The sequence below is a fragment of the Lycorma delicatula genome, chromosome 1, assembly GCF_047948215.1.
Source record: "Lycorma delicatula isolate Av1 chromosome 1, ASM4794821v1, whole genome shotgun sequence".
Taxonomy (NCBI): Eukaryota; Metazoa; Arthropoda; class Insecta; order Hemiptera; family Fulgoridae; genus Lycorma; species Lycorma delicatula.
This window is the reverse complement of record NC_134455.1, coordinates 213,799,008-213,826,531: the sequence shown is the minus strand read 5'-3', so window position 1 is coordinate 213,826,531 and position 27,524 is coordinate 213,799,008. Positions and strand designations below refer to the sequence as shown.

Here is a 27,524-nt window from a genome sequence, read left to right as displayed (position 1 = left end):
AATTACCTTTACTTTTCTCTTTTTCAGCTGGAGAAGGGGTCAAAACTTTATCTAGACCAGCTCTGCTGTATACCTCTACTTCTTCTGCATCAATGTCATCTACATTATTTCCATTATGTGCATCCCATCCACCTTCCTAAAACCAAAATAAAGAAAAAACACAATGAAGAATATAGGTATAAGTTTGCTAAAAAAAATTCTGACTTTTATTTAATATAAACCACATTTTACAAAAGATGAACCACAAAAATATAAATATTTAACATATTACAAAAGATGAACCACATATTTAGAGCTACATAACTTCATCAAGGAAAATACATAAAACAAATATACATTTAAAGCTTGTTCTTTCTATACTTAATTATGCACAATCAATAATTCACAAATTTAATTCAATTATAAATTCAACTATTTATTATTATAAAAATGATTTGGAAACATTAACAACAATTACTGAAATATCAATACATGCCAAATACTGAATTACACAGGTATACCACTTCTACATGTTCAATATTGTGCAGTCGCTTTAGGAAACATTTTGGATCTTTATGTACAGGTTGACGACGATCTAGCTACTTTGACAACTTTTGTTGATGGTGCTACCATTAAAAGTGTTCTTTCACGGAATAAAGAACAAAAAGGAAATGGTGAAGAATACCATGAATCTGAACAAGAGATTTTATTTGTACTATCAAATAAATAAATATAGATGCTATTCGGTATTACTGATGCAATGATGTCATAAACATTGAAAATAGAATTGAAGATATGCACTACATATAAAAAAATCAAATATTTTATTTAAGCATAAGGTATTCCTAGAACTGCAAACAATTTATAAAATTACTTATATAAATGGGGATATATCTAAAGTAAAGACTGCTGGGAAATTTCTCTCCTTAAGGTTGATGAACCTGTGTCGTTAATGAATAGGAAAATCAATGTTGCCACCAACTGTGAAATATGTCGTCATATGTTTTTTAAACCATCAAAATGTTAAACCAGCTGAAATTCATTGACAGTTTGTTGCTGTGTATGATGATAATGTAATGAATGAAAGAAACATCTGAAAATGGTGTGAAAGGTTTAGAAATAACAGAATTAATGTGCATGATGAAAAACATTTGGGGAGGCGCTCGATAATCACAGAGGACTTGTTAAAATGCGTCAATGAAATCAGAAAAGATTGTTGCGCAACTATTTCCAACCTGGCCCTTCTTTTTCCTGATGTTTCAAGAGCTGTTATTGGTCGCATTGCTCATGACCATTTATGCTTCACAAAAGTTTGTGTACATTGGATGCTGCAGCATCTTAACAGAACTTCACAAAAAAATCCTAATGAGATCTGCTTTAATATTTTTTATGTGCTATATAGAAAAAGGTGATCAGTTACTTAATTCAATTGTCACCAACGATGAAACATGTATTTCTTATTACACGCTAGAGTAAAAATGACAGTCAAGCGAATGGCGTCATCCTCAATCACCAACCAGACCAACAAAAGTCAACCTACAGCCATTTGGATGCATACTGATGGCCACAGTCTTTTGGGATCAGTTTGGCATACTGCTGATTGATTTCATGCCACGTGGAATGACAGACAATAAATGCAGAAGCCTACTATGAAACTCTACGCAAGTTATGGCGTACCATTCAAAATCGGCGATGTGGGTGGCTGACCGACAGTGTTCTCCTGCACAATAATGGACATCCACATGTTGCAGGGTCGACACATGATTTACTGGGAACATTTGGATGGGAAATTTATGATCATCCACCATAAAGTCCAGACTTAGCTTCTTCCGATTACTATTTGTTTTACAAAATGAAAAATGTTTTGAGTGATAAGAAATTTGTGGGTGACAATGCACTTAAAAATGCTGTGGTTAAATGGACTGGCGGCAGAAGAATACGACAAAGGTATATTGAAGCTGTATCACAGCGATAAATGTCTTAATTCATGTGGTGATTATATAGAGAAGTAGTAAAAGGTATGTAGTTTAAGAGAAATAAAAAATATTTATAAAGTTTTCAGAATAAATTTTTTTACAATGAAATGATCTATACTTTAGAGATGACCTCTTGTACTTAACGTACTAGAATGCATAATATATAGCTATACATTGGGTAAATATTCCTTTTATAATTTTTTTTTGTGACTTTTCTACTTTTGTATTGTTGTATGAATAATATTATACTGTATCAAAAATATTTTTCTGAAAAGTTTTATTTCAGTTGTTTAATATTAAAATGCTCACATGTCCCAATACGAAACGGGTGGAAAACACATCAATTAAATTTTAAAGTCTGTATTTAACTCTCTGTACAAGGAATCTTATCATAATGGCAAAAAATTGATGCTGTTACAGGGAGTTTTCACTCTATTATTTCTTAACATAAAATTGTAATAACTAAAAGATGTTCTATAAAAAATGCACCATCGTCATTTCTACAAACATACAGCTGGGTATAAAGAAATTATCACTGATATATTACTAGTCACAATACTACAGAAATGTTTGAAAAATAATCAAATTCTCTATCTATTATGTTATCTTTTTTCTCTTTAACAATATTAAAGATATAATAAACATAATAATTTTACTTCAATACATTCACATAAGATTAGTGAAGTAGGATCAATAGAACTTTAAAGAATGATGAAAAAATAGATAAAAAGTTAAAAACTATTAACAAAAAAAGAATTTCTTTCAGGTATTAATTACTTACAGGTTCAACATGAATCTGGAGAGGTTTCTGAAATTCATTTTCTTGCAGTGTATCATCTCTGCGACCTAACACAGATCCATATGTACTTTCTTGTTGTGTTCCTGAAAATGTCATTAATAAAAATATTAAAATAAAATTAAATAATAAAAGTATGATAAAAATCACACAACAGTTATTTAATGTGCAGGAAAAATATTTTTGAAACATTAAAATTATCTTCAAGCAATAGAATCTGCTAGAATTATTACTAAAATATAAATAGCCCTCTAAAAGTACATCGATTTTAAACTATATTTTAAATAAAGTGATGAGCAGATGAAAAATAGAACAGTAGCTGATACATAACAGAATATTTCACAGAAGGAAGTTTCATAATTCCTGAATCTTTCTGAATTAACTGACAGGATGGCAGAGACAGTAGACAGACAATGATTAAATTACTGATAATGAATTGGCCTGCTATTTCCTAATTTTTACAAAACAGAATTACACACAGTTGTTATCTCACAGTTGTAATAAAAGATCAGACACAACTTTTAGAATATTATTAAAAAGAATACTCGGCTTAGACAATAATCATAAAGAATCACAGAATGTACAATACCTAATGATTGGTTTGATCTTCGATCGGATACACATGCAAATGTAAGAGATGAGCAGTCTAACCAGCTACTACATCAATACTTTTTTTACAATTGTTGATGACGACATGGCACATTGAAGTTGCTAATAATTAAGCTAGATACCAGAATATCCAAAATTATTGAATGCATATTAATAACATCAGACAGTTTCTGAAATGAACTTATTGAATCATAGAATACAAAAACATTAAGAGTGTCTATCTGTAACAAGCTCTAAGGTCATTATGGTCGATAAGCTCAATATCCTAGTTTCACCAGATGTACTAAAGATATAAGCTCCCTGCCTGACTGTTAAAGAACACCCTCAATTGAAACAAAGTTTACAATTACCAATGTAATTCTAAACAGTCTCATTGGTCACAGACATCGCATACATCTGCATTCAACTAAAGAAAGTTCCAACATTTTTTCACCAAGTTGAAAAAAAGTTGTCTCGAGATGAAAATGAACCATCAGAAACTGTCACAGAGAAAAATTACATGGATGAACAACATATACAGCATTAATTCAGAAATAAACATTCAGATTCAACATCCACAAAAGCCATACTGCAGAAATATTAATAAAACAGTCAGTCACCAGTTCCACTTTACAAACAATACCAGAGAGAGAATGCTATTGTTTCAGTTCAAAGATATACACAATTACTAGCTCTAACAACTATTATTATCCACTGCTGTGAGAAAGAAAGCTCTCCATTCTTTACTCAAATGCTTTCAAGGTACTTGATCAGAAAGCACTTATATCTAGTTGAAAGTCAGGATTCACCAACGTATGAGTTTTTTGCCCAAAAAGGAAATAACAAGCAATTGTGTCTCCGAGTTAGAATTTAGGAATACACATTCAAACTGGATCCCAACTACTGTTACCACAATAACAAAATTAGTTTTTAAAAACTAATTTTTTTTACTTCTCTTAGTTTAATCCACATTTTGTGTTCAACTGAATAAAAACAAAGAAAATTAATAAGCCTTATGTTGAGATTTCTTTCACATACAAAAATAATATAAGAGTTACTGGGATATATACATTTTGTTTTAATATTAAAAAATCTGCATCCATATTAGTTTCCATTAGAACACCCTTTGTGATCAAACCAGGTCATTTCTCAAAGATGTTTTTTAACAGTTAATATTTCATTCTCATAGTGAGTTCCATAATTTTAGTATTGCAAATCAAACAGTAAGTTATTCCTCTTAAAATCAGTAGATTTCAAGGGTATAATACTCATTCTATTGTGAATATGAGTATGCAAATACTGAAGGCCACAAGGCAATTTGTACTGGTCAGCGCCTATAAGATGACCATATTCTTTTAATAGTCAATGTATTTCCAGTTTTTTTTTGTCTTTTACAGTAAATCTATTAAATTCTTCTTTCAGCATATCTGCTCTAAATGATGTATTTCATGTCCAGAGCCAACAATTCATTATGGTGATCAAAAAAATCTCAATACATACTTGAAATGGGAATTTCCATTTAGAAAAGACAAGACAATAAAAAAAAATTTTCCCCCATTGATATATGCTATCTATAACTAGGGAACCATAGTTTACTGCATGCTTAAAAGAAACGTGTTACAAAATATATACTGAATGAAAATTAGATTGATATCTATTATTAATTCACACTCTTTAGGGAAAGGGAACTGTCATTTTGTGAATATTAGTCTAGAAACCTGCTAAATTAACTGGCTCCATCATGAAAGTTTTCATCTGGGTTAACTTACACAACATACAATCTCTTTTTTTAACAAAACTTACTTTCTATATACAAGGCACTTCTATTTTGACTATCATCTGTTTCATTTTGTCTGTCTTGTTCCTCTTCTACATCCTCATCATCATCACCTTCATCTTCATCTTCAACCAACCCTTCTCCTTGTCTTCCATCTGATACAACAAAATCTTAATAACTTTTCTAATTAAAGGTATTCTTAAAATCTAAAAAATATTTACAGCTTTACAATTTTCTAAAATAATTTCCAAACAATTTTTAATAAATTTAACTTTAGTACTAGCAAGCATCTCTTAAAAGACACAATTAGTGTCATGAATGGAAAATATTTACACTAAAAGACATTTATTCTATAATAACAGCTAATTACATTTTCTTTATTATAATTTTTATGGTGGCAACACCACAACAGCAGCAAAATAAAAGTTACCAGAACTTAACAATTTATGACAATAATATTTTATTTGTTTACAGCTGTAATACAACAGTTTTATTTCCTTTTTTCTTGTCTAATTCTTAAAACCTCTATAGCTTTTTTCTGCATAGTGTCTGTCCTATTAAGACATTTTCTTTGATGTATTCATCTATAGTGCATTTTATTGGTAACTGCATTGAGTAACTTTTTATTGACAGATTTGTATGTTTATTTTTAAATAAGAAAATGAGTAATCTTAAATGTGCATATTTGTCAGATATTTTGTTGGCTGAAGAATAACTAGAAGTGCAGAAGTGTTATAAAACATTGTTAAAAATTTATCAGTTTCTGATACCAAAAAAGTAATTATGAATTAAATTTATTAGAAACAGTTATTAATTATTAAACTAACATATTGGAATTAAAGAGTTTATTAAAAATTATTTTACAAAACAGAATGAGAAATCGCAAAATACATATTATCACTAAGATATTTAATAAACAACATAATTTTTATTTTTTAATCTCTTTTTGTAGAAAGAATCACATTGGTTCAACTTCGGTCACGGCAACTGAAAAATATTTATGGCATGTAAATGCAAGTTACTTCGTGTATAGTCAAAGAGAAAGTTTTTTTTTCTAAAAAAAAAATTGTCTTCGCTTTCATTTTTAATGAAGATTAAAAATCTCCATTTATTAACCTTGGAAGATTTTTGGTTAAATGTTCAATATTTATTAACCTTGAACCTTAAGATATAAAATTTTAATTACCAATTAAGTTTATAATTTTGATTTATAATTTGATATTTGATACAGTAATATTCTTGGAATTCAAAAATGTCTTACGAGTATTAAAGAAAATCTTGCCACTAAGGAAGTGAAACAACCAGAGACAGGATTAAGAATAATCATACAAGTCTGGTCTGTCTGTATGCAATCATTTTTATAAACCTTTCAAAGCCCTTTATTTCTTTTTCTAAATGATGTACAGTAATATTTTTTTCTGAATGAAAAGTAAACACTGCAATAACTTCTTGAGATATAATAAATTTAAAAAACCATACATATGCAAAGAACTAATTTTGTGTGTGTGTGTGTGTGTGTGTGTGTGTGTGTGTGTGTGGTGTACATGTGTGTGTGTGTGTGTATATATGTGGGTGTGTGTGTGTGTGTGTGTGTGTGTGTTTGTTACTGCCGCCGAATTGCTTGAACGGCATGTGGCACCTTAAGAACAATCTAGTAGTCTTGAAAAGGGCTGTTTGGGTTTCAGTAGTGGTGGCCCTGAAGAGGTTTGTGATAAGGCAACCATGAAAAGGGCTACTGAATCCAATTATGGGTCTCCGGTGATGTTGGTGGCTTGGCTAGATTGGTTGTAGTTGGGGAGTTATGGTTCATCCACTGGAATTGGACTGAGCTTCCTCTCAATGGTAGTTGGTCCCCACTACAGCATGGCAGTGTTGACCTCCAGAGCTCCTAATGTTGGGTTAGCATCTGCCAACTTGGTTCACCAATACACCTCCCCAGGCTTTGCACGACTGACCAGAGAATTCTTCCTTCTTCTTCTTCCCTTGGTGGTGGTCCGGGAGCAAATGCTTTTGCATTCTCATGTTGCTGCTTATATAGTGGCCAGTACATAGCAGGATGCTGCGCACTCAGCTGGCTTGGTGGGGGAAGCATGTATGCAGGTGCATATGGGTACTGTAGCACCACTTAAATCTTATTGGCTAGTGTTGTGCTCACCCACATGAAGCACAACAGGAGGCACAGATATATATATATATATATATATATATATATATATATGTATATTATTTTTTTAAAAGCAATACTCCTCTATACCAATACAAATTACTTTATATTTAATAGATCAGCCCTACGTACAGAACAATTGAAAAAGGATGACTTACCTTATTTCATTACATAACAGAAACGCTTTTGAGAATTTGATTCGTATCATCAGCTGCACACATTATATATGTAATATATATTACAAAACCATCAAAAACTTGCAATCCATGGCAATATATCGCCCATTCACTTATAATTTTATGTTAAAAATATTTTTAACTAATTAAATTTAACTTATCATACTTTAAAACCATAAAAAAATTTAAAACCTTTTATTTAAATTAAAAATTTTAAATTATAATCACAAGAGATAAAAACATAAAATATAAATATTTTAAAAATATAAAAAATTGTTTAAAATTACAAAGATCAATTAATTAAAATTAACAAGTCAAAATTAAAATATAAAAATTACATAATTAAAAATTAAAACTTTTATAATAAAAAAAAATTAAGCAAAGCAAAATCATGTGCTAGCCATTTCACTTACTTTACATTTTTTGTATGGTGTGTATAAAATTCATGAAAGCGCTTCTGTTATGTAATGAAATAAGGTAAGTCATTCTATTTCAATTGTTCTGTACTTAGGGTTGATCTATTAAATAAAATTAAAAGATCTAGTAAATAAAAAATGAAGATGAGGATGACCAATTTACAAACAGTTACATTTTTTAAAATTAATAAAGAGTACGAGTCACAAAGTAGACAGTGCTACATGACATATTTCACACTATGAAAAAAAGGGACCCCCCCAATGATACTCCAGAAAACTGGTCCAAATTCTTCAAATGGTTCAGCAGTTACAATCCTTCTCCACTAAAAAAAAAAGTCTAACCAGCCTCATTTCTTTCAATTTTTTACTTCACTCAGAATACATAGGTCTCCTTAATCCAATAACTTTTACAGAATATAAAAATTACATACGTACCAAAAGGATGATCATATTCCAATGGTTGATCGTGACCACTAAAAAATGTGAAGAGTAGTGTCATAGTACGAACAACTTCTTCCATTGATGGCCTATTTCCTGGATTTTGGTCCCAGCACCTGTAATTGAAACTGTTATTAAGAATATTTCTGTTTGGTGTAAACTTTAAAGCCCATGGTTAATAATTTTAATCAATTTCTAATTTACTAATGTGATCAAAAATTCTAGAATAAATATTATATCAATCAATATAGGCCAATAAGAAGGGCATATTTGCAGTCATAAGAAACTGTTCCAATCATTATTTCTAGCAGAAAATTTATTAGCATCTTTAGCAATTACGTTGCAATGTTTCCAGAAATCTGCTCCTATCTCTTAATAACAGAGTAGTTACATTTTTTATGTTTCAGTTCTGTATATTCTAGTGGTTAATCAAGTATTGCACATCATTTTGGAAAGTTAAAATATTTAATACAACTGAAATTTGATGAAATATTTTAAAAGCTGTAAGAAGTTCATTCTATTTTCTTTGGGTTGTTCAATTTCTAAGCTCAAAGAAAATTCAACAAAAAAAAAACAACTATGAATTTTAATAAAACCATCATCACATTTATTCATAACCAGCAGACCCAGCAATGCTTCACTAATGCTAGATTTTAGTATATATATATATATATATATATATATAGATTAAATGAACACAATTGAAAGTTTGATAAAACATTAACAAAATGAACATTACAGAACTTCACAAAATTTAACCTTTCCCTTTTTCCCTTACTATCTTTTCCTTTCCCCATTTTCATTTTTACTGTATTCCCTTGCCCTTTTCCCCATTTCCTTCCTCTAATGTCCCCTTTCCCTTTTCTTTTTTCCCCTTTCCTTTTCCATTTCCCATTTTTTCCTTTACCCCATTTTCCCCTTTTACCTTTTTCAGTTTTCCTTTTCTACCTTTTTCCCCGCGCATAAATCAGTCCAGTAGTTTTTTAGTCTATAGCGGACACAGATACCGAAAACATTGAAATGGAATCGTAACATATTTAGTATAGTATGTGTTGCTTTTATGTCCAACAGATAGCGCTGATTTTGAAAAAAAGCTTGTTTTTACCTGTCACAGGTGTGACATTACATAATAGTAGGTATATAAATACAAGTGCTTATTCGAATGCAACATTGTGTCAAAATATCAACATAATCGGTGATGAATTTTTGGAGATTTAAGATTTTGAACAAACTAACATTTACATTTTTACTTATATAGATTAGTTACAAGCTTTCAGAACATTACCATCAGAATTTTTTCTTCCTCAAAGCATCTAACTTTAAGAGAATGATTGTTTAAATTGTAATGTTATTGGGGGTAAGTAAACCTAAGGTAAAAAAAAAAATTAGGAAAGGTAGTGGCAACTCATAAACAGGTAAGTTGAAATTATATTTAAATACATTAGCAGATACAGAATAACTGTGCTTCATCATTTCAAATTTAATCACAGTAGCATATAACATTCTTTAAACAGCTCAGGCAACACTATGGAATAACTGAAGTACTTTGCACATCCATCAATTAAGAGGCTGTGTTTTTTTACATTTTTATGTACAAGTATCCTTAAAATAAACAGTATTATTTACACATAAATTCAAATTTCAGCTTTAATACTTTTAAGAATGAAAAATATGCATTTAAATAATTCAATATTTGAAAATAATTTGGATGATCAACATCATCAAAGACCTTTAAATAGTAAATAATCACATGCTATTATAACACATAACATAAACATATGTTTCTTTATAACATATAAGGAGGAAATGTAAAAGATATCAAAAATTAAAATTGAATAGTTAAATTCAGTCTAAATGACCTCAAAAATAAGAAAAACATTTTCAATTTTGGCCAAATCTTCACCTAAAAAATCCTGATTCTTTACTAATTTAAACCAATAATGTGATGATGAATAATCAATGCACATAATCAAGTAGAATGTTATGCACAGTTGCACAGCATTTATCCAAGGGACATAATAAAACATCACCAGATGACATGAGGTATTCCCTTGTTAACCTAAATGCAAATGAGATTGCAAGAAATTGATCAGGAGGAAATTTTAATATAAGTCAATTATGTCAGCCAACATTTGACAAAGCACATACAATCAAAAATAGCAATATTTTTAACTAGCTGAAAGTAAAATCTCTTAGTAGCTGCATCAGCTCATTTATTGTAAAGAATTTCTAAATAGCTAAAATTAATTAAATTATAAATATCAAAATGCAGATCCAATTTACTAAAAACTTAATAATAACCAATAGAAAGTAATATCGAATTACCAAAAAGATAACAATAGAAAAATCTACAATTCATGCAATTTACTTTCAGTAAATATTATTCACTTTTTACAAAGAACTACCATCATTTAATGAATGAAAGGAATACCAATAGAAAAATCTACAATTCATGCAATTTACTTTCAGTAAATATTATTCACTTTTTACAAAGAACTACCATCATTTAATGAATGAAAGGAATACTATCACTTTCACTCCTGTCCACAAATAACTCATTGAATAGCTTCTTGTTTTCAACTACTGTCCAAAATGGAATATCACGATGCACTCTTCACTCTGTTACCAAACACTGACTGTGATCACTTTTATTGTATACTGCACCAAACTCGAACTTGAAAAAAACTGTCACTCCGCTGGTCCCCAGCTGTATTTATAACTCCTGACCTGCAGTACCAGTAACCAACCATCCTTTTGATTGTTTAAGGATAAAAACATTTTTTGTCTGTGCCTTCTACAGCTTTCTATATGTCCTTTTCTAGAAAGAATCCCTTAGCTGTCCTTCTAGATTCTTCTTTCTTTACTTTCTCTCTCGCTCTTCTTTGTGGAAGCTTCCCTATCCGTTATATTTACTGGTTTATATATGACTTACCCACAAAAAAACTATGTCCAACTTCTGATAAATACAATATTTGTAAATCCTACAAAAGTAGGATTTACAAATGATTTACTTAATATGCATATAGGTTAAGTGTAAATACTAAAGTGATTGCTTATGCCTGTGTGTTAGTACACAGTGTCATATTCTGAACATAACTTATAATTCTATAACAACAATTTTAACTGATGTTAATAACATAGTCTAATAGCACCATAATACCACAATTATTTTCTTATTCCACTTAATTTATTTTTTTTAGATCCATGAAATGAATTACCATTAAGGTATTTTAAATACCATAAAAAATAATAGTAACATAATTAATGAAAAATCTGTAATAAAATTATAAAAATTTGGAAATACAATTATGGATAAATTGCTTATTCAAAATTCAATTCATCAGCATTACATTAATTCCAAAACAAATTTGTTAAATCCTTTATTAGGTCTTATAAATTATAGAAATTATTTTTACCAGCTTTCCAATTGCTATAATTAATAATAGATTTGGTTTAACACTTCAGTACAATGCATGGTAAACAATCCAGAAAAAGCAACGAATTTCATAATATAGGTAAATAATTTACCTTGTATAAAGCTTTTCAATTGGTTTTGGGCAACCTTCTATCAGTGGTGGTCTTCTGCCAGAATGCACAGCCCACAAGATGCAGAATGCAGATCCTCCTATATCCTGAAACGGCTTTCTTCGGCTTAATACTTCCCACAGTATAATACCCCAACTGAATACATCACATTTTTCTGTGTATTTAGTATCTGAAATACATATGTTAAGTTTACATTAAAGTTTAATAATAAAAAAAAATCAAAATGATAAAATAACAATGAAGAAAAGTAAAACTAATGCAAAAGTATAATGTTTTATGAAGTAGGAGTATTCCAAAATAAAGAACTTAAGCTAAAGAACTGTTTTTTAACTGTATTTTAAGCTAAAGAACAGCTTTAATTGGATTTTAGTTATAAACTGTCAACAGCAGACTTACTGTTCCAATACTTTAAACCTTCATCAAATTTAAATTTAGAGGACATGAAATATTTATCTACAAATAAAATTATAGTAACTCTCAACACTAGCTGGTTATTTATAGCAACAGATGAAATAATAATTTTTCTATGAAGAATTCAAAGGTGACTCCAATATAAACTTAAAGAAATTTAGTCACTTTAAAAGAGAAAATATACAACATAAACACTGTTTTCTTTCAAATATAACCTAATACAAGATTAAATTAAATTAAACAGAATGTAAAAACTAAAATTATGAAAACAACGATTATAAATTGTAAAATCCAAATGTTCTAAATGAATTACACTGTCATAACCTTACTGATTTAAATATCAAAAAAATATATTGATTTTATAAAAGGAATATACTAAAAAGATGAAATACAATACAACACAAGCAGTAAAACACAAATATAAGATTGCTAAGGTAAATAAATTAAAAGTACCTGCTTCTTGGGTAGCAAATCTAAAAACTAATACATGCAGCTCCTTATGAGTAAACAGAGAAAAGAACCAAAAATATGCAAGCATGCTACTGAATAAGTTCAAATCAATTCATAACCTGTGTACTGTCTTCAGGTCAATTAATTGATTCTAATTTATTAAATTTTTAGCAAGACAAATGTAAATAAAATTTACAGAATGTGCACAATAAAATTATAATACACTGTGTACGTGTGTTATTACATTGTCTATCAACAAACATTAACAGAATTTTTCAAGCATATGATTTGAAGTTTGAGATATTTATCCTCAGCAGCAGAAGAGCCTTCTACAAGAGAATGGTCTCTGGTAAAGTAAGTATTACTGGAATCTATAATACTCATAGGCTGTGCATACTCTAAACAATAGTCAAAATAAACCAAGATAATTTTAAAAATATGGATTCAGTTGAGGGTGAGAACTAGATCCAAGAGGTTGCATACACATGGGAATTTAAATTGATATATGGCTGGTTACAATCAAGGTTTTAATAGATACAACAGTAGAGGGTGAAGTATGAAAGGATTGTTGACTTCATAATCATAACAGACCAAATTATAGTGAAATTTGTTTTTAGATAAACTTTTATAATTGGAAATACTTACTTACATTCTATAAAAACAAAAATATATTAATTAAAAGAAAATAATTTAATGTTTATTTTAATAAACATATTAATAAACACTACACATTACCATTAAACATATTAATAATATTAACACTAAACTTATTAATAAGCCTATTTTCAAGATATGTAATGAACAACAACAGCACAAAACCAATGATAATACAATTGGAGTAATAAAAGTATGAATAAAATTATGGAATAAGAAAAATAAAATTGCTAAAGTTTAAACTTCCTGTTGAGAGTAGAAGTTTATTAGAAAAAAATATATATATATAAAAGGGAATTAGGAATTAAAATAAAGCCACTTGCCTGAGAAGTATGGTCACACTGAAGGAAGGAACAAGCCCAACAAGAAAGCATAGTTGTGAAAAAGGCATTTCAAAAAAATATACAAGAAAAAAAGGTAGTTAAAAGAATATGAAGAGAACAGTGAAAGGGATAACGTAAACTATAAATAGAAAGCCATAAAGAGAAACAAAACAAAACGTTCAATACAGAATAACCAAAGGGTTAGAATCAGCATTAACATGTAAGAAAGAAGGATGACAGTGTTGGAAAACATAAACTTTCAACATTACAAAAAACACTTCCAACAGATGAAATATTTATTTCAAGAAAATGTAAGAACCAGGTAATAAAAGAGCAAAATAAAGAATGATGAGTCTTGTGAAAATTGTTATTAAGGAAGACGTAAAGGAATTTTTGAAAAAATAGATGATGAGAAAGTAACAGAACCAACAACATTCCAGCAGACCATAGATGACAATAAAGATTTAAGGTATCCAAAATTATTTTTATTGTATTATATTAAGTATTGACCTATAAAATATTAGATGATTTAGAATTAGATGTTTAAAATATTAGTGTATTATCAGTAGATTAGTATCAAAGTGTCATCATTAATTTAATTATATTTAAAAAAAGGATCTATATATGGGCAGCATTAGTTATTGTAAAATAATAAATTTACTTTAACTCATATTATAAATACTAAGAAATGTATTTCCAGAAGAAATTTTAGAACAATGCAGTCCACTTGTCAGTGGAATTGTGAAGAGGCTGTTTTTAATGGCCTTATCTCAAAAAATGTATAGAAATCAATGTAATATTTAATCTGTGTTATGTTAATACATTTAGTATATTGTTTTTATCAGTTTTTAGAAAAAACTAAACTATTTTAAACTTTTTCTAAACTTCATATTGTTCATGTATGCCGAGGATTGTTCTAAAAACAATAATATTTTTAATATAACTATTAACTGTTCTTCTTTATTCATGTAGCATAAAATTAAACAGTGAAATTAAAGACATTGATTACATATAATATTTTCTTAATTAATTTTTTTAACACTTTATACAATTTGAAATAAACGTAGTAAGGTTCTAAAGATCTTCTGGACACACAACTCATTTATTTTGAAGCTTAAACTTCATTTTGTCACGGTGACTATGAAATGATATTATTATTATTATAGTATAAAACTCTTGAGTCATGTGTTGAAATAGTGGGAAATTCTTGAACAAGAATAATATACATATATGTGAACAATAGTTTGGCTTTATACCAAAGAGAGAATCTACGGAAGTCACTTATAAACAATCTGCCAAAAATATCTTACACAAAATGATTACTTAATGATTTGTCTTTTTTTCAGAAATTATAATATTTTTTGTCAAATTTTAAATATCTATGTACTTCTGCTGTCCAGTACTAGAATAATTTAATTTTTAAAATGAAGAACTTTCTTTTGTTCTATTGTCATTGTTTTCAACTGTTACATTGTATTTTTATTATATTGTTAATTAAATCCTCATATATTAAATCCTCAAATATGATCTGATGGTTCATCATTTTATACTTTTGTTTATATTTATAAACAAACGGGTTGCGTTTTATATGGGACACCCTATATTATTTAGGTTAAAGCATTTTAACCTAGATAATATAGGTTAAAGTAATCTAGGTTAAAGCGTTTTATATGGGACATCCTGTAGTATAACTTTACAATATTTTTTTAACATTACAATATGTTTTTTTTTTGGATAAAAAAAGACTTTTATTCCATTCAAGAAGTGGTTTTAAAAAAATTAAATAGTTTTTAGAAAAAATTATTGCTTGATAGCATAGTTACTTTAAGAATTCCATTTGGTTAGATCTCAGCCACCATATAGATCTGTGCAAAGTACAGTCAAGTGGATTTTTGAGTTTGAGAAGTTAGAATATTCTATGGCAGACTGAGAAGTATGATATCACTGCATAAAAATCAAATATAAGTGTAAAAGTGTATTCATCTACGTTAGCTTGTTAGCAGAGTGCTTTTCAAGAGAAATCTTGCATCACATGGCGCTAAAAGAGGAAAAATTCATTCACATAAGGGAAATCTATGCTGAAGTTTCCCTAGGAAATTCATAATACAGATTAGATTCTTGCAGTTTATAGAAAACCAAAACTTTTGCAAAAAATTCATGTTTTCTAGTAAATGTACTTCTAAGAAACTGAAGTTTCATTGGAATTATGGTAAAAATCAAGAAATAATTGAAAACCACATTATGCTGAAAATTTTAATGTTTGGTTTGCTATTTGGGGTGATGTACACATATTTTTTTTATTGAAAGGAGCATCTGGAGAGACATTTTTAAGCACTTGCTTGAAGAAGAGGTATAGGCAGTTCTAGAACATTTAGTTATGCAACTGCTGATTTTAATCCAACTTGAAGAATTGATGATACACTTGCCTATTCTTCTTGGTACGTAAAGAAATGGTTGAATGGAAAGTTTAGTGAGTGGGATATAGACACATGGTCCAGCACAATGGCCACTTTTACTTTGACCGTTTCCTGGTAGACTTAAAAATATTCATCTGGCTAAATTAGTAAATTAAGTTTTATTGAAAACAGTAAACAATGTTTGAGCCATAATACTGAGAATTTTTAAGTATCAGTGCAATACCTATCGTAAGATACGTTTTCGAATTGAGTTTTTTATTTTACAGTTTGTGAATAAATTCCACTTTTCAAATTATTATTCAACTATTTATATTAGCAAACTGAAGTTAAATTTAATAATAAATAATCCATTTTAAATTATTCACTAACAATAAAAAAAATTCTAAAAACATTGGATGATTTTATGATATTATAATGTAATGAATCTGTGTTTGTAAATGCTAGTGTTTAATAAAAATCACTATTTTGGTTAGAATAATCGGAGCACTGATACTTTTATAGCAATGTTTTTATCACATTAAGGCAATTAAAAAAATGTAGCTCAGGCGATGCCTGAATTAATGAACTTGAGTATAATTTATATGAGGTGATGGGACATTAACTCTGTTCCCATTAAGGAGAGCTATGTTCCCGATTTTTAACAGTTCATCATTTTGGAAATATATTATTTATCATGGTAGTAGGAAGTTGAGAATAAATTTGACAAAGTAAAAGTGAAATAATTTCATGAGGTGGTTAATTTAGTTATTAATTAATGATGTAAAAAATTGCATGATACCTTTAATAATGGTGTGCTTTTACTATTTTAATGAATTCATTTGTTGTTTTTTCATAAATCTATGTAATTTGTTTCCCTAACACAGAATGGCAAAATCATTGCCATTTTTGGCTTAAAGATATATCTCATTGCAGATTTGTGACTGTTGGATTAAAGCTTCAAACTAATATAATATAGTGCTAATATAATTTTTTTACTTTTAAATTTTTAATATTTTTATGTATTAAAAAAAAAAAATGGTTTGTTTTGATGTAACTCAATATATATATATTTTTTTCTTCAGTCAAATGACTGGTTTGAAAGATTCCTTATCTAGTGCTAGTCGTTTCATTTCTATATACCCCTACATTCTACATCCCTAACAATTTGTTTTACATACTCCAAATGTTGTCTGCCTGCACAATTTTTCCTTCTACCTGTCTCTCCAATATTAAAGCGACTATTCCAGGATGCCTTAATATGTGGCCCATAAGTCTTTTCTTTGAACTATATTTTTTCAAATGCTTCTTTCTTCATCGATTTTCCGCAACACCTCTTCATTTGCCACTTTATCCACCCATCTGATTTTTAACATTCTCCTGTAGCACCACATTTCAAAAGCTTCTAATCTTTTCTTCTCAGATGCTCCGATCGTCCAAGTTTCACTTCCATATAAAGCTGTGCTCCAAACATATACTTTCAAAAACGTTTTCCTGATGTGTAAATTAATTTTTGATATAAACAAATTATATTTCTTACTGAAGGCTTGTTTTTCCCATTTTATATTCCTCCTGCTTCATCTATCTTTAGTAATTCTACTTCCCAAATAACAAAATTCTTCTACCTACATAATCTTCCTATTTTTACGTTCAGTGGTCCATCTTCGTTATTTTTACTACATTTCATTACTTTCATTTTGTTCTCGTTTATTTTCATGCGATAGTTCTTGCGTAGGACTTCATCTATGCCGTTCATTGTTTATTCTAAATCCTTTTTATTCTCGGCTAGAATTACTATATCATCAGCAAATCGTAGCATCTTTATCTTTTCACCTTGTACTGTTACTCCGAATCTAAATGTTCTTTAACATCATTAACTGCTAGTTCCATGTAAAGATTAAAAAGTAACTGAGATAGGGAACATCCTTGTCGGACTCCCTTTCTTATGTTCTTCAATTATTACTGTTGCTGTTTGGTTCCTGTAAATGTTAGCAATTATTCTGTCTCTGTATTTGAACCCTAATTTTTTTTAAATGCTGAACATTTTATTCCAGTCTACGTTATCGAATGCCTTTTCTAGGTCTATAAATGCCAAGTATATTGGTTTGTTTTTCTTTAATCTTCCTTCTATTATTAATCAGAGTGCTAAAATTGCTTTCCTTGTCCCTATACTTTTCCTGAAGCCAAATTGGTCTTCTCCTAACACTTCTTCCACTCTCTTCTCAATTCTTTTGTACAGAATTCTAGTAAGATTTTTGATGCATGGCTATTTAAGCTAATTGTTCTGTATTCTAAACATTTATCTGCTCCTGCTTTCTTTGGTATCATGATTATAATACTCTTTTTGATGGAACTTCCTCTTTTTCATAAATATTACACACAATTTGTATAATCTATCAATCACTTGTATTCCTTCTATTCCAGGAGCCTTTCTGCCATTCAAATCCTTTAATGCTCTGTTAAATTCAGATCTCGGTATTGTTTCTCCCCCTTCATCCTCTTCGACTTCCTCTTCTTCTTCTATAACACCATTTTCTAACTCATTTCCTCCGTATAACTCTTCAATATAATCCACCCACTTATCGACTTGGCCTTTCATATTATATATCTATATACCATTTTTGTTCAACACATTATTAGATTTTAATTTATGTACCCTAAAATTTTCCTTAACTTTCCTGTATGTTCCATCTATTTTACCAATGTTTATTTCTCTTTGCACTTCTGAACACTTTTCTTTAATCCACTCTTCTTTCGCTAGTTTGCACTTCCTTTTTATAGTGTTTCTTAATTGTCAATATAATCACTAGCATTCATCACTAGCATCACTAGCATCACTTCATCACTAGCATTCTTATATTTTCTACATTGATCCATCAGCTGCAATATATCATCTGAAATCCAAGGTTTTCTAGCAGTTCTCTTTGTTTCGCCTAAGTTCGCTTCTGCTGTTTTAAGAATTTCTTTTTTAACATTCTCCCATTCTTCTACATTTTCTACTTGGAACTCTTGTGACGTCCCCCTCAAAAATCTTCTTTACCTCCTCTTCCTCAAGCTTCTCTAAATTCCACCAAATCATCTGACACCTTTTGTTCAGGTTTTTAAACCCCAGTCTACATTCCATTAACACTAAATTATGGTCGCTATCAATTTCTGCTCCAGGGTAAGTTTTGCAGTTGACAAGTTAATTTCTAAATCTTTGTTTAACCATGATATAATCTATCTGATACCTTGCAGTATCACCTGACTTTTTTAACATATAAGTTATCAGTAGTATATAACTTCAAAATTTATACATCTTGGCAAAACAAACAATGTTTACATTTACAAGGTACTAAATAACATAAGTATTTAATGAAAATCTACATAAACTGATTTCATTTTAAAAAACCTACAACAAATAAGAAAATAATTGAATCACTAACAATCTGCTTAAACTGAATGTAGTTTCATGAATAAAAATGAATTAATTATACCTCCATATTAACAACCAATAAACAAACCAAAACCACTCACCCTCAAAGACTTCTGGTGCCATCCATGCAGCACTTCCTTTGTTATTGGTAAGTGAAGTTGTTTTATCACAAGCTGTTCCAAAATCACATATTTTTAACACTGTTCCACCCATCACCAAGAGCAGATTGGGAGGTTTTAGATCTCTATTTAAAAAAAAACAAAAAACAATTAGTTTAAATCACTTACTTTCTTGAATTCTAATAAGAATTTGTTTTTCTACTGAATTTTTGATATATAATATCTTAATATTAGAATGTCTAGCCCTACTGTCATGGCTTGGAGATCAATGCAGTAAATTAAAATAAGTACAATTAAGTTTAGGTAGAGAATTAAACATTCTGAAAACAAAATATTTCTTGAACTTGAAAAAATCTGTACAATATTGTGAAGGAACTGGCAGAACCTGTAGGATTGAAAACAAAGAAAAATCAAATTACACCACTGTCAACATTAAGTTCCCAAAGTTCAATTTGAAGAATAAAAAAGGAAATTTTAATAAAAAAATGAGGACATATCAAAGAGAAAAGACTTTGTAATTAGAGAATGAAAATAGTTAGGACGCATGCAGTTGAGAGGAGCACCAATATAATACTGGTAATGGAAAAGGGAGGTAAAGAGAGAGCAAGTGACAAAAGAAAATATCATTATTACACTTATAAGGGTTTAGGTACAAAAAGGAGACATAATGGGCATAATACATATCTGAAATGAGACTGCAGATATTCCAAGAATGAAAACTTTTAAGATATATCAAATAAATATCTCTCCCTTTAATCTTTCTTAAGATGATGACAAACTTTACTAAATTACTGTATTTACTAAATGTGTCAATATGTTTATTACCTATTCTCTATTTGTTAAGGCCTTTGGAAGAAGATTCTTAAATCAGTCATGATTTGAAATAAAATAAAATAATAAGAAAATTAGCTTAAAAACAGTTTAAACTAATTTTAACTTCCCACTGAAGACTGGCCATACCCTCTTTACTTAGGACTGAATTAAGATAAACATTTATCTGAAGAAAGGGGCAGAGATAGGGTGAAACATCTGTCAATAAAATATCTCTCATGCAAAACAAAAACTTATATAAGACAGAGGTACTCTTAAGAAAAGTATCATGATGTGAATTTCATCATTGAAATTTTTGGAGGTCTGAGAAAAAATTTTCAACAAAAGGTTTCCAAAAAAATATATAAAAATCTGGAAAAGCTGCACTTTCTTTATCACTGAAAAGTAAAGTGTTACATCTCAGATATGTAAGAAAATGCAGCTGTTGCCATCAGGCCTACTCAATTAAGCGAACAAAAAGCAGTTAATTCATAAAAGATTTATTGTTCAGCAAAGTACATTTGCTTAAATATGTAATTGTTCCACCTCTCTTTTTCTGTTTAGCCTCCAGTACCATCTAAGGTATTACTTCAGAGGATGAATGAGGATGATATGTATTAATGTAAATGAAGTGTAGTCTTGTACAGTCCCAGGTTGACCGTACCTAAATTTCTGGTTAACTGAAACCCAACCACCACCAAAGAACACTGGTATCCACAATCTAGTATTCAAATCTGTATAAAAGCACTCAAGTCAGAAGAATAAGGTGGTTGAGGAACTACAGGAATGTTTTTCTTTGCCAAAAACTTCAACTGAGAGTGCAGTGTGACAAGGTCATGAAGGAACATCCAGTTGCCTTTGATAGCTGGTCTCACGCGAGCAACCCTTTTCCGCAGTTTTTCAAGAATTTCTCGGTAAACATATTGATTTACAGTCTGTCATGTAGGCAAAAACTCCTTATGGACAATGCCATTACTATCGAAGAAACAAATTAGCACGGTTTTAATTTCTGATTTGCAAATTTTTTATTTTTTGGGACGTGGTGAGTTTGAAGTGTGCCACACCTTGCTCTGGCGTTTTGTTTCTGGGTCGTACTCAAATATCCAAGATTCATCACCAGCAATAATATTTTTTAGAAAATCAGGATCAGTTTAAGTTCACCCTAGAAGATTGCGGCACACTTCCACTCTGTTGTTTATCTGTACAATAGTGAGGTTTTTTCGGACCAATTTTGCACAAACTTTTTTCATGTCCAATTCATTTGTCAAAATTTTATGGACCATGGTACGGTTCATATTCAATTGTTCTGCAATCATTCTGACAGTTAATCACTGATTGTACCGTATCAAGTCTCTCATTCGCTCAACATTGTCATCACTTTTTGATGTTAGATCTTCCAGATTGTGGATCGTCCACAACTGATTCCCAGCCATCTGAAAATGCTTTAAACCACCTAAAAACTTGGGCTCATGACAAAACATCATCTCCAAATGCCCTTTTCAATTTTTAAAAAGTTTCAGTAGCATTCTCACAGAGTTTAACACAAAACTTGATTGCACAATGTTGCTCATATACTATTACTCATTTTTGTAATGCACTATAAAAATCGTTTCACGAAAAGTTTGTTTGTGTCTCATGTGGCAACAACTGACTAAACATATTAATACCTAATAAAAATCAGCTGTTCATATAACCATATGTTTACTAGTAATTTTACAGTGTTGCGACTTTGGCTCTCAAAAAAAAATTAGTCTCATTACTTTATTTACAACCTCATAATAAAAAAAAAAAAAATTAAAACATTTTTAGTTTTCAGTGACTCTGAAATACTTGAGTCTTCAAATTACAAATTCTTTTAATGTCAGGCACAATATTAGAAACCTGAATTCTTTATATGATGCAGCATCACGTCTCTCTCTAAATTTGGATTTTGTTGCAACGCAATGTGAAAGTGTATTTATGCCTCGCACAAATACATTGTTGCAAAAGGAAGTAAAATATGAGTAGCTCGTTTTTGATAAGTTTGGATATTCTTCTGACAAACTTATCCAAAATTTGTTTGACGGTAGTTCTTTAAATTTTTGTTTTATGCCAGAATCGGTTAGTTGTCAAATCAATTAATTTTTCACAATCAGCTGAACTCATATCAGTAGGCTTCGCTGTTGTCATGAACAACTTTTAAATCCAAGAATTGTCTTCCTGGCATTGTGGAAAATATTTACTATGGGTTAGCCGCAAGTCACCCAAATGTTGTAAAATTTCACTCTAAACTTTACTGTCTATTTTTAAACTTCCATTTAAAAAGTCATCTAAGGTAGGAAAAAAGTCAAGAGGAAGAAAAGAAAAGTTAAGACCAAGGAAAGAATAAAAAGAATAAGAGAGGATGATGACTATAAAGAGAGAGAAAATTTGTAAACTAGACAACGTGTACAAAGATTAAGATCGGAAGAATTATATCAAACCAAAGAGCGATTAAATGATTGACAACAAAAAACAAATAAATGAAAAGATTATCAACTTCGACTTCACAGGAGTAATGAACTAAAAGATAGAATATTTTGCAATTTATTAAAGATGTATGCCTCAGTGTAATGTTGTTCTTGTGAAGGTCTACTTTTCAGTCATTCTGTAGTTAACTTTAATGTAGATAAAATTAAGCTAGAAAAATCCAAAAATAATAAACTCTAAATTATAATTTTCAATTAATATCAGTAAAAAACTATTACTAAATCTATTCCATATACACATATTTAATAATGCCTATTAAATTACATATACACATTTTTAAAAGTCCATAAAAATTTATTTAATTAACTTATTATTAATAACTTGCAATTTAAAAAAATTTTTTTTTTTTACCGATTCTTATTTTTGTGTAAATTTTTTTTACAATCATGGTGTTTAATAATTATTAATAAATCAATATATTTAAATTAAAAAAAAAAGGAGATGAAGTCTGATTCAAACTGATGTGCCTTCTCTAGCAAGATCCAAATATTTCATTAATTAAAACTTTATTTAGCTATAACTCTGGTGTCAATGAAAATAAGTATTACTTATGATAAAACGTTGAAAATTTCCCAATGAGGGCTTATTATTGCAGTTAAGAAAGGATCCAAAATCCAAATTTTTTTTGGATTTTAGGCTTTTTTGGACACTTTTGGTTCAGTCGATTGCCATCAAAAAGGGAGATGCACAAGATGGTACAACAGTACTAAATCCAAAATTTCAACAGGCTATGGCTAATCGTTTTTGAATTATGTGATATATGTATGTACAGACATCATCCCAAAACTAGTCAAAATGGATTCAGGGATGGTAAAAATGAATGTTTCTGTTGAAATCTGAAAAATGAAATTTTTCACAATCACAATAATTCCTTTACTTCATACAAGGAAGTAAAACATTAGGTAGAAGAGTACAGGAGCAAAATTATTGCAACTGTTAATACTTCTAATTTTTGCTGGCAAATTTTAAATCCTAAAAAATATATTAATATGTAAATTTTTTAATAATTATATTAATTTATTTATAAAAATATTTTTCTGAATGTAAATATAAGAATATACGTAAATATAAATCTACAGTGTATATAATATATATATGAACATTTGTACATGTTCATGCAGTTACAAATATTAAAATTTTGGTGGCTAATTCACTTATAGATTACTGTGTTACTGATAACTGATGGCAAAATTAACAATCAATGTTGGGAAGCATAGAAAAATGGCCAAAGATTGAACTACTTTTAATCCTGGCTAACAAAATGACAATCAAATTTAGGTAAAATTTAAAGGCTTTTAATAGGGAGAAAAGTAATCACAAAATAACAAGTGAAATTTCACTTTTCCAGAATATCTTCATCGTAGCCGAAAATTACAATATTAATTTTTTAAAACAGTACCTTTTAACAATAAAAAATATTACACTTATTAGTTAGTAATCGTAAAAATAAAATTTTTACTTACCAATTTCAAAAAGATAAAATAAAAAAATAAAAAGTCCAATGAAAACTAATACTTTTAAAACACTAAAGTGACTGAGCAGACAATTCTTTACTTCTGAGCACAGAACAGAAACACTAACAGAAATGCAATCTGCATGTATTTTGTTGGCAACGTAGGCCATCTGGTGTCATGATGTATAACTAAATTTATTAGGCATGCTATCACTTCGTTTATGTTTTCTCTTTAAATTTCTTTTAAGAGTTGTTTTGAATTGTGTCAAACACATAAAAAGAAGACAATGTATCACTGTTCTCTAACCTGTTTCATAATTTTTCATGGAATACTTAGTAATTGTTTGCGGTGTACTGCAGAACACAGTCTGGAAAATGCTGGAATAGCCTATGGTTTTCTATCCATCCCGTATGATCAAATGCTATTTGCCATCTATCATTGCAAAAACATTATTGCTAAACAATGGCGATGCATGAGTTGGTACCGTGTTCAGAACTGCATCCCAATGAAAAAGTATCATGTCGTTTCTTATCTGGGTGCTACATCTACTTACTACATTCCTCCATTCTTTCTCTTTATCTGTTGGCCTTCTGTCTTTCTTCCTGTAATTTTCTCCATTCTTCTTTAGTTTTTTACTTTCATCAGCAGTAGTTTTTACAATTAAAACCAAGGATTTCAATTTCTCCACAGAACTTTGAAGTTGATTTTTGATGAAATAGCAATTCAACAGAATATCTCACAGTATTTTTCATATTTCCAATAGTTAATGATATAATTGGAACCCCTCTAACACTTTCAATCATGAATATTTAATCATGATCATCATTTTTATCATGTTAATACAGGTCATTCACGGGAACCGGATGTTTTTAAAATAATCATAAAAAATTGAATATTTACTTTAAAAAAGTTTTATTGGTACTGAAACACTTGTTTAAATCAAAGCATTTGTTACTTACTCATGAATGAAAAATTATGTCCGGCAAGTGATGTCCTTTTTGGGCAAAATTCTTTCTCATTTATGTATCTCAATATAGGTCAACTAATGAAGAAAAGCTTATTAAAATTACAAGCAAGCTAAATATATTTAATGAACAGGAATGTAGATATAATTGGGTAAATTATAAAAAAGAAAAAAGATGTAACTTTGTGTAACATAATTTTTAACTTCTTTTTTTTAGTTATACATTTTGTTTAATTTTATTTAAAGGACTAACTTTGTAAGCTTCTGGTCCCAGTTCAGATGCCATTTTGTAAGCGTCATACTACACCAAATTAACATTTTTTAATGAATTTACTAATGTTGAGATTTGTGAAACAATCTACCAAGACTATGCTGCTTGATAAGTTTATATCCTAAGATAACATAAAATCAGTTACAGTAATTCAACACAAAAAATGTTACTAACAGCAATGAATAATTATACATTATTTATTCATTATGAAACAAAATATTTATATATATAAAAAATAAATAAATAAAAATCAACAAATCATAAATTCATAAAAAGAACATATAAAACTAACTCTTTTGCTTAGCGGATATTTAACTCAGAACACCCATTATTAAACTACTTGAAACTCGTAGAACCCTTATTATTTATCTACTTGAACTTTGATATTTGCATATCAGAATTTCACATATCATCTTATTATTAATACATATACTAATACGGAACTGGCTAATCTGAAATTAGTTGTAGTTATAATTTATCATTAATACAAGTAATAATACATAATTTAACATTATAACAAGTTAACATTAATACATAATGTATTAATGTACTGGTCAAAGTAATGTACTGGTCATAATGTAATGTACTGGTCAAAGGATTAGTAATATTTTAATAGATCCATTAAGTATTTATGCAGAGAGGCCTTTAATAATAGTTTCTCATACCTGTATCCAGAATAAAGCATAAATTGCAAACCTCCTGAACAGTTTTCTGAACGAAGTCACTGCACTCAAGCTCACACCGATGAATTGAACACAAAATGCGGCTTTCGATGGTCTCCCAGTCTAACCCCCACCACCATTCCTGAGAATTACTCAGTCTATGTGAGTGCGTGTACGCACACTAACGTAACGCTTTCAGTGGGAAAAGTTTGTTCCCACTGCGAGCATGATGTCATACTATGATAAAATTTTATTTTTAGCAAGAATGTGCAATAAGAATTAAACTATGTCATGATTATCTACAAGCAGTCTTCTCTGAATAAATCCATTTAACCTCGCATTTTAAAATCATCTGTCAACGTAATACAAAATTTATTAAATAGAAAGTATATAATACAAATAAAGTAACCGACTTAATTTAAGCCCTACGAGCCTATTTTATTCAAAATTTATAATGGTTACAACTTTTACTAATTTTTAGTAATGAAGACGAAGTTTGTAGGTATCTAAGAAAACAATGGAGTGATTAGTCTGTGTAACGTTGAAGCCAACTAACATATAATATTAGAAAAAAATTTATTGTTTGTACTTTTAGTTTTTTCTAACTATACATGCTTTAACAAGTCATTAATAAAAAATTTTTGTATCAGTAAATATGAAAAAGTTAATGGCTTTCAGAGGAAAAAAGAATAAGACATAAAATAATAACTGAATCAATAAACCAAATGATCAATTATCAACACATGAGTAGTAAAATATTTATTTTGCAGTCAGATATAGTGAAAAAAATAGTATTACTTCATTGGAAGTACAAAAAATACCTATCATGAATGAAAGGATCTTAACACTACCATTAAAAGACCATTGATAAGAAATTCAAAAGCAAGGAAAAACAAAGTTTATTTGTCTAAAATAAACAAATAAGTTAATAAAGTAAAGAATTCATTTTGTTTATTTTTATTAAAAGGTACTGTAACTGTTGTAGGCAACCTCACATTAGTCATAAATCACTTCTGAAAATGGGATAGATAATCTCAAAAATGATCACCATTCCACACCATGTTCCATAATTCTCTTACAAGATAAATGAGGTGTGAAATGGATTCCCATTCCATTTTTTTTTCTGCACCTAACGTAGTTGCATATCACCATGCACACTAAAATATAGATGGTATGCTGATCTACTATTGATATTATCACTGTTTCTAGTAAATACTGGTTGTACAGTGAACAC

At 29.3% G+C, this 27,524-nt stretch overlaps 1 protein-coding gene across 2 annotated transcripts in view; it reads right to left on the bottom strand.

Annotated features, from left to right (window-relative positions):
* Positions 1–27,524, bottom strand: part of LOC142328259 (mitogen-activated protein kinase kinase kinase 7-like) — a 109,634-nt gene that overhangs the window by 70,778 nt on the left and 11,332 nt on the right. Inside the window, exons 4-9 of one of the 2 annotated variants that reach the window (XM_075371929.1) lie at positions 19,604–19,746; positions 11,839–12,025; positions 8,308–8,426; positions 5,143–5,271; positions 2,737–2,837; positions 7–136 (exon numbers count right to left, since the gene is read on the bottom strand). In XM_075371929.1, coding sequence (XP_075228044.1) covers positions 7–136; positions 2,737–2,837; positions 5,143–5,271; positions 8,308–8,426; positions 11,839–12,025; positions 19,604–19,746 — 809 coding nt within the window. The remainder of the gene's footprint in view (positions 1–6; positions 137–2,736; positions 2,838–5,142; positions 5,272–8,307; positions 8,427–11,838; positions 12,026–19,603; positions 19,747–27,524) is intronic. The other variant, XM_075371939.1, reaches the window with a different exon arrangement.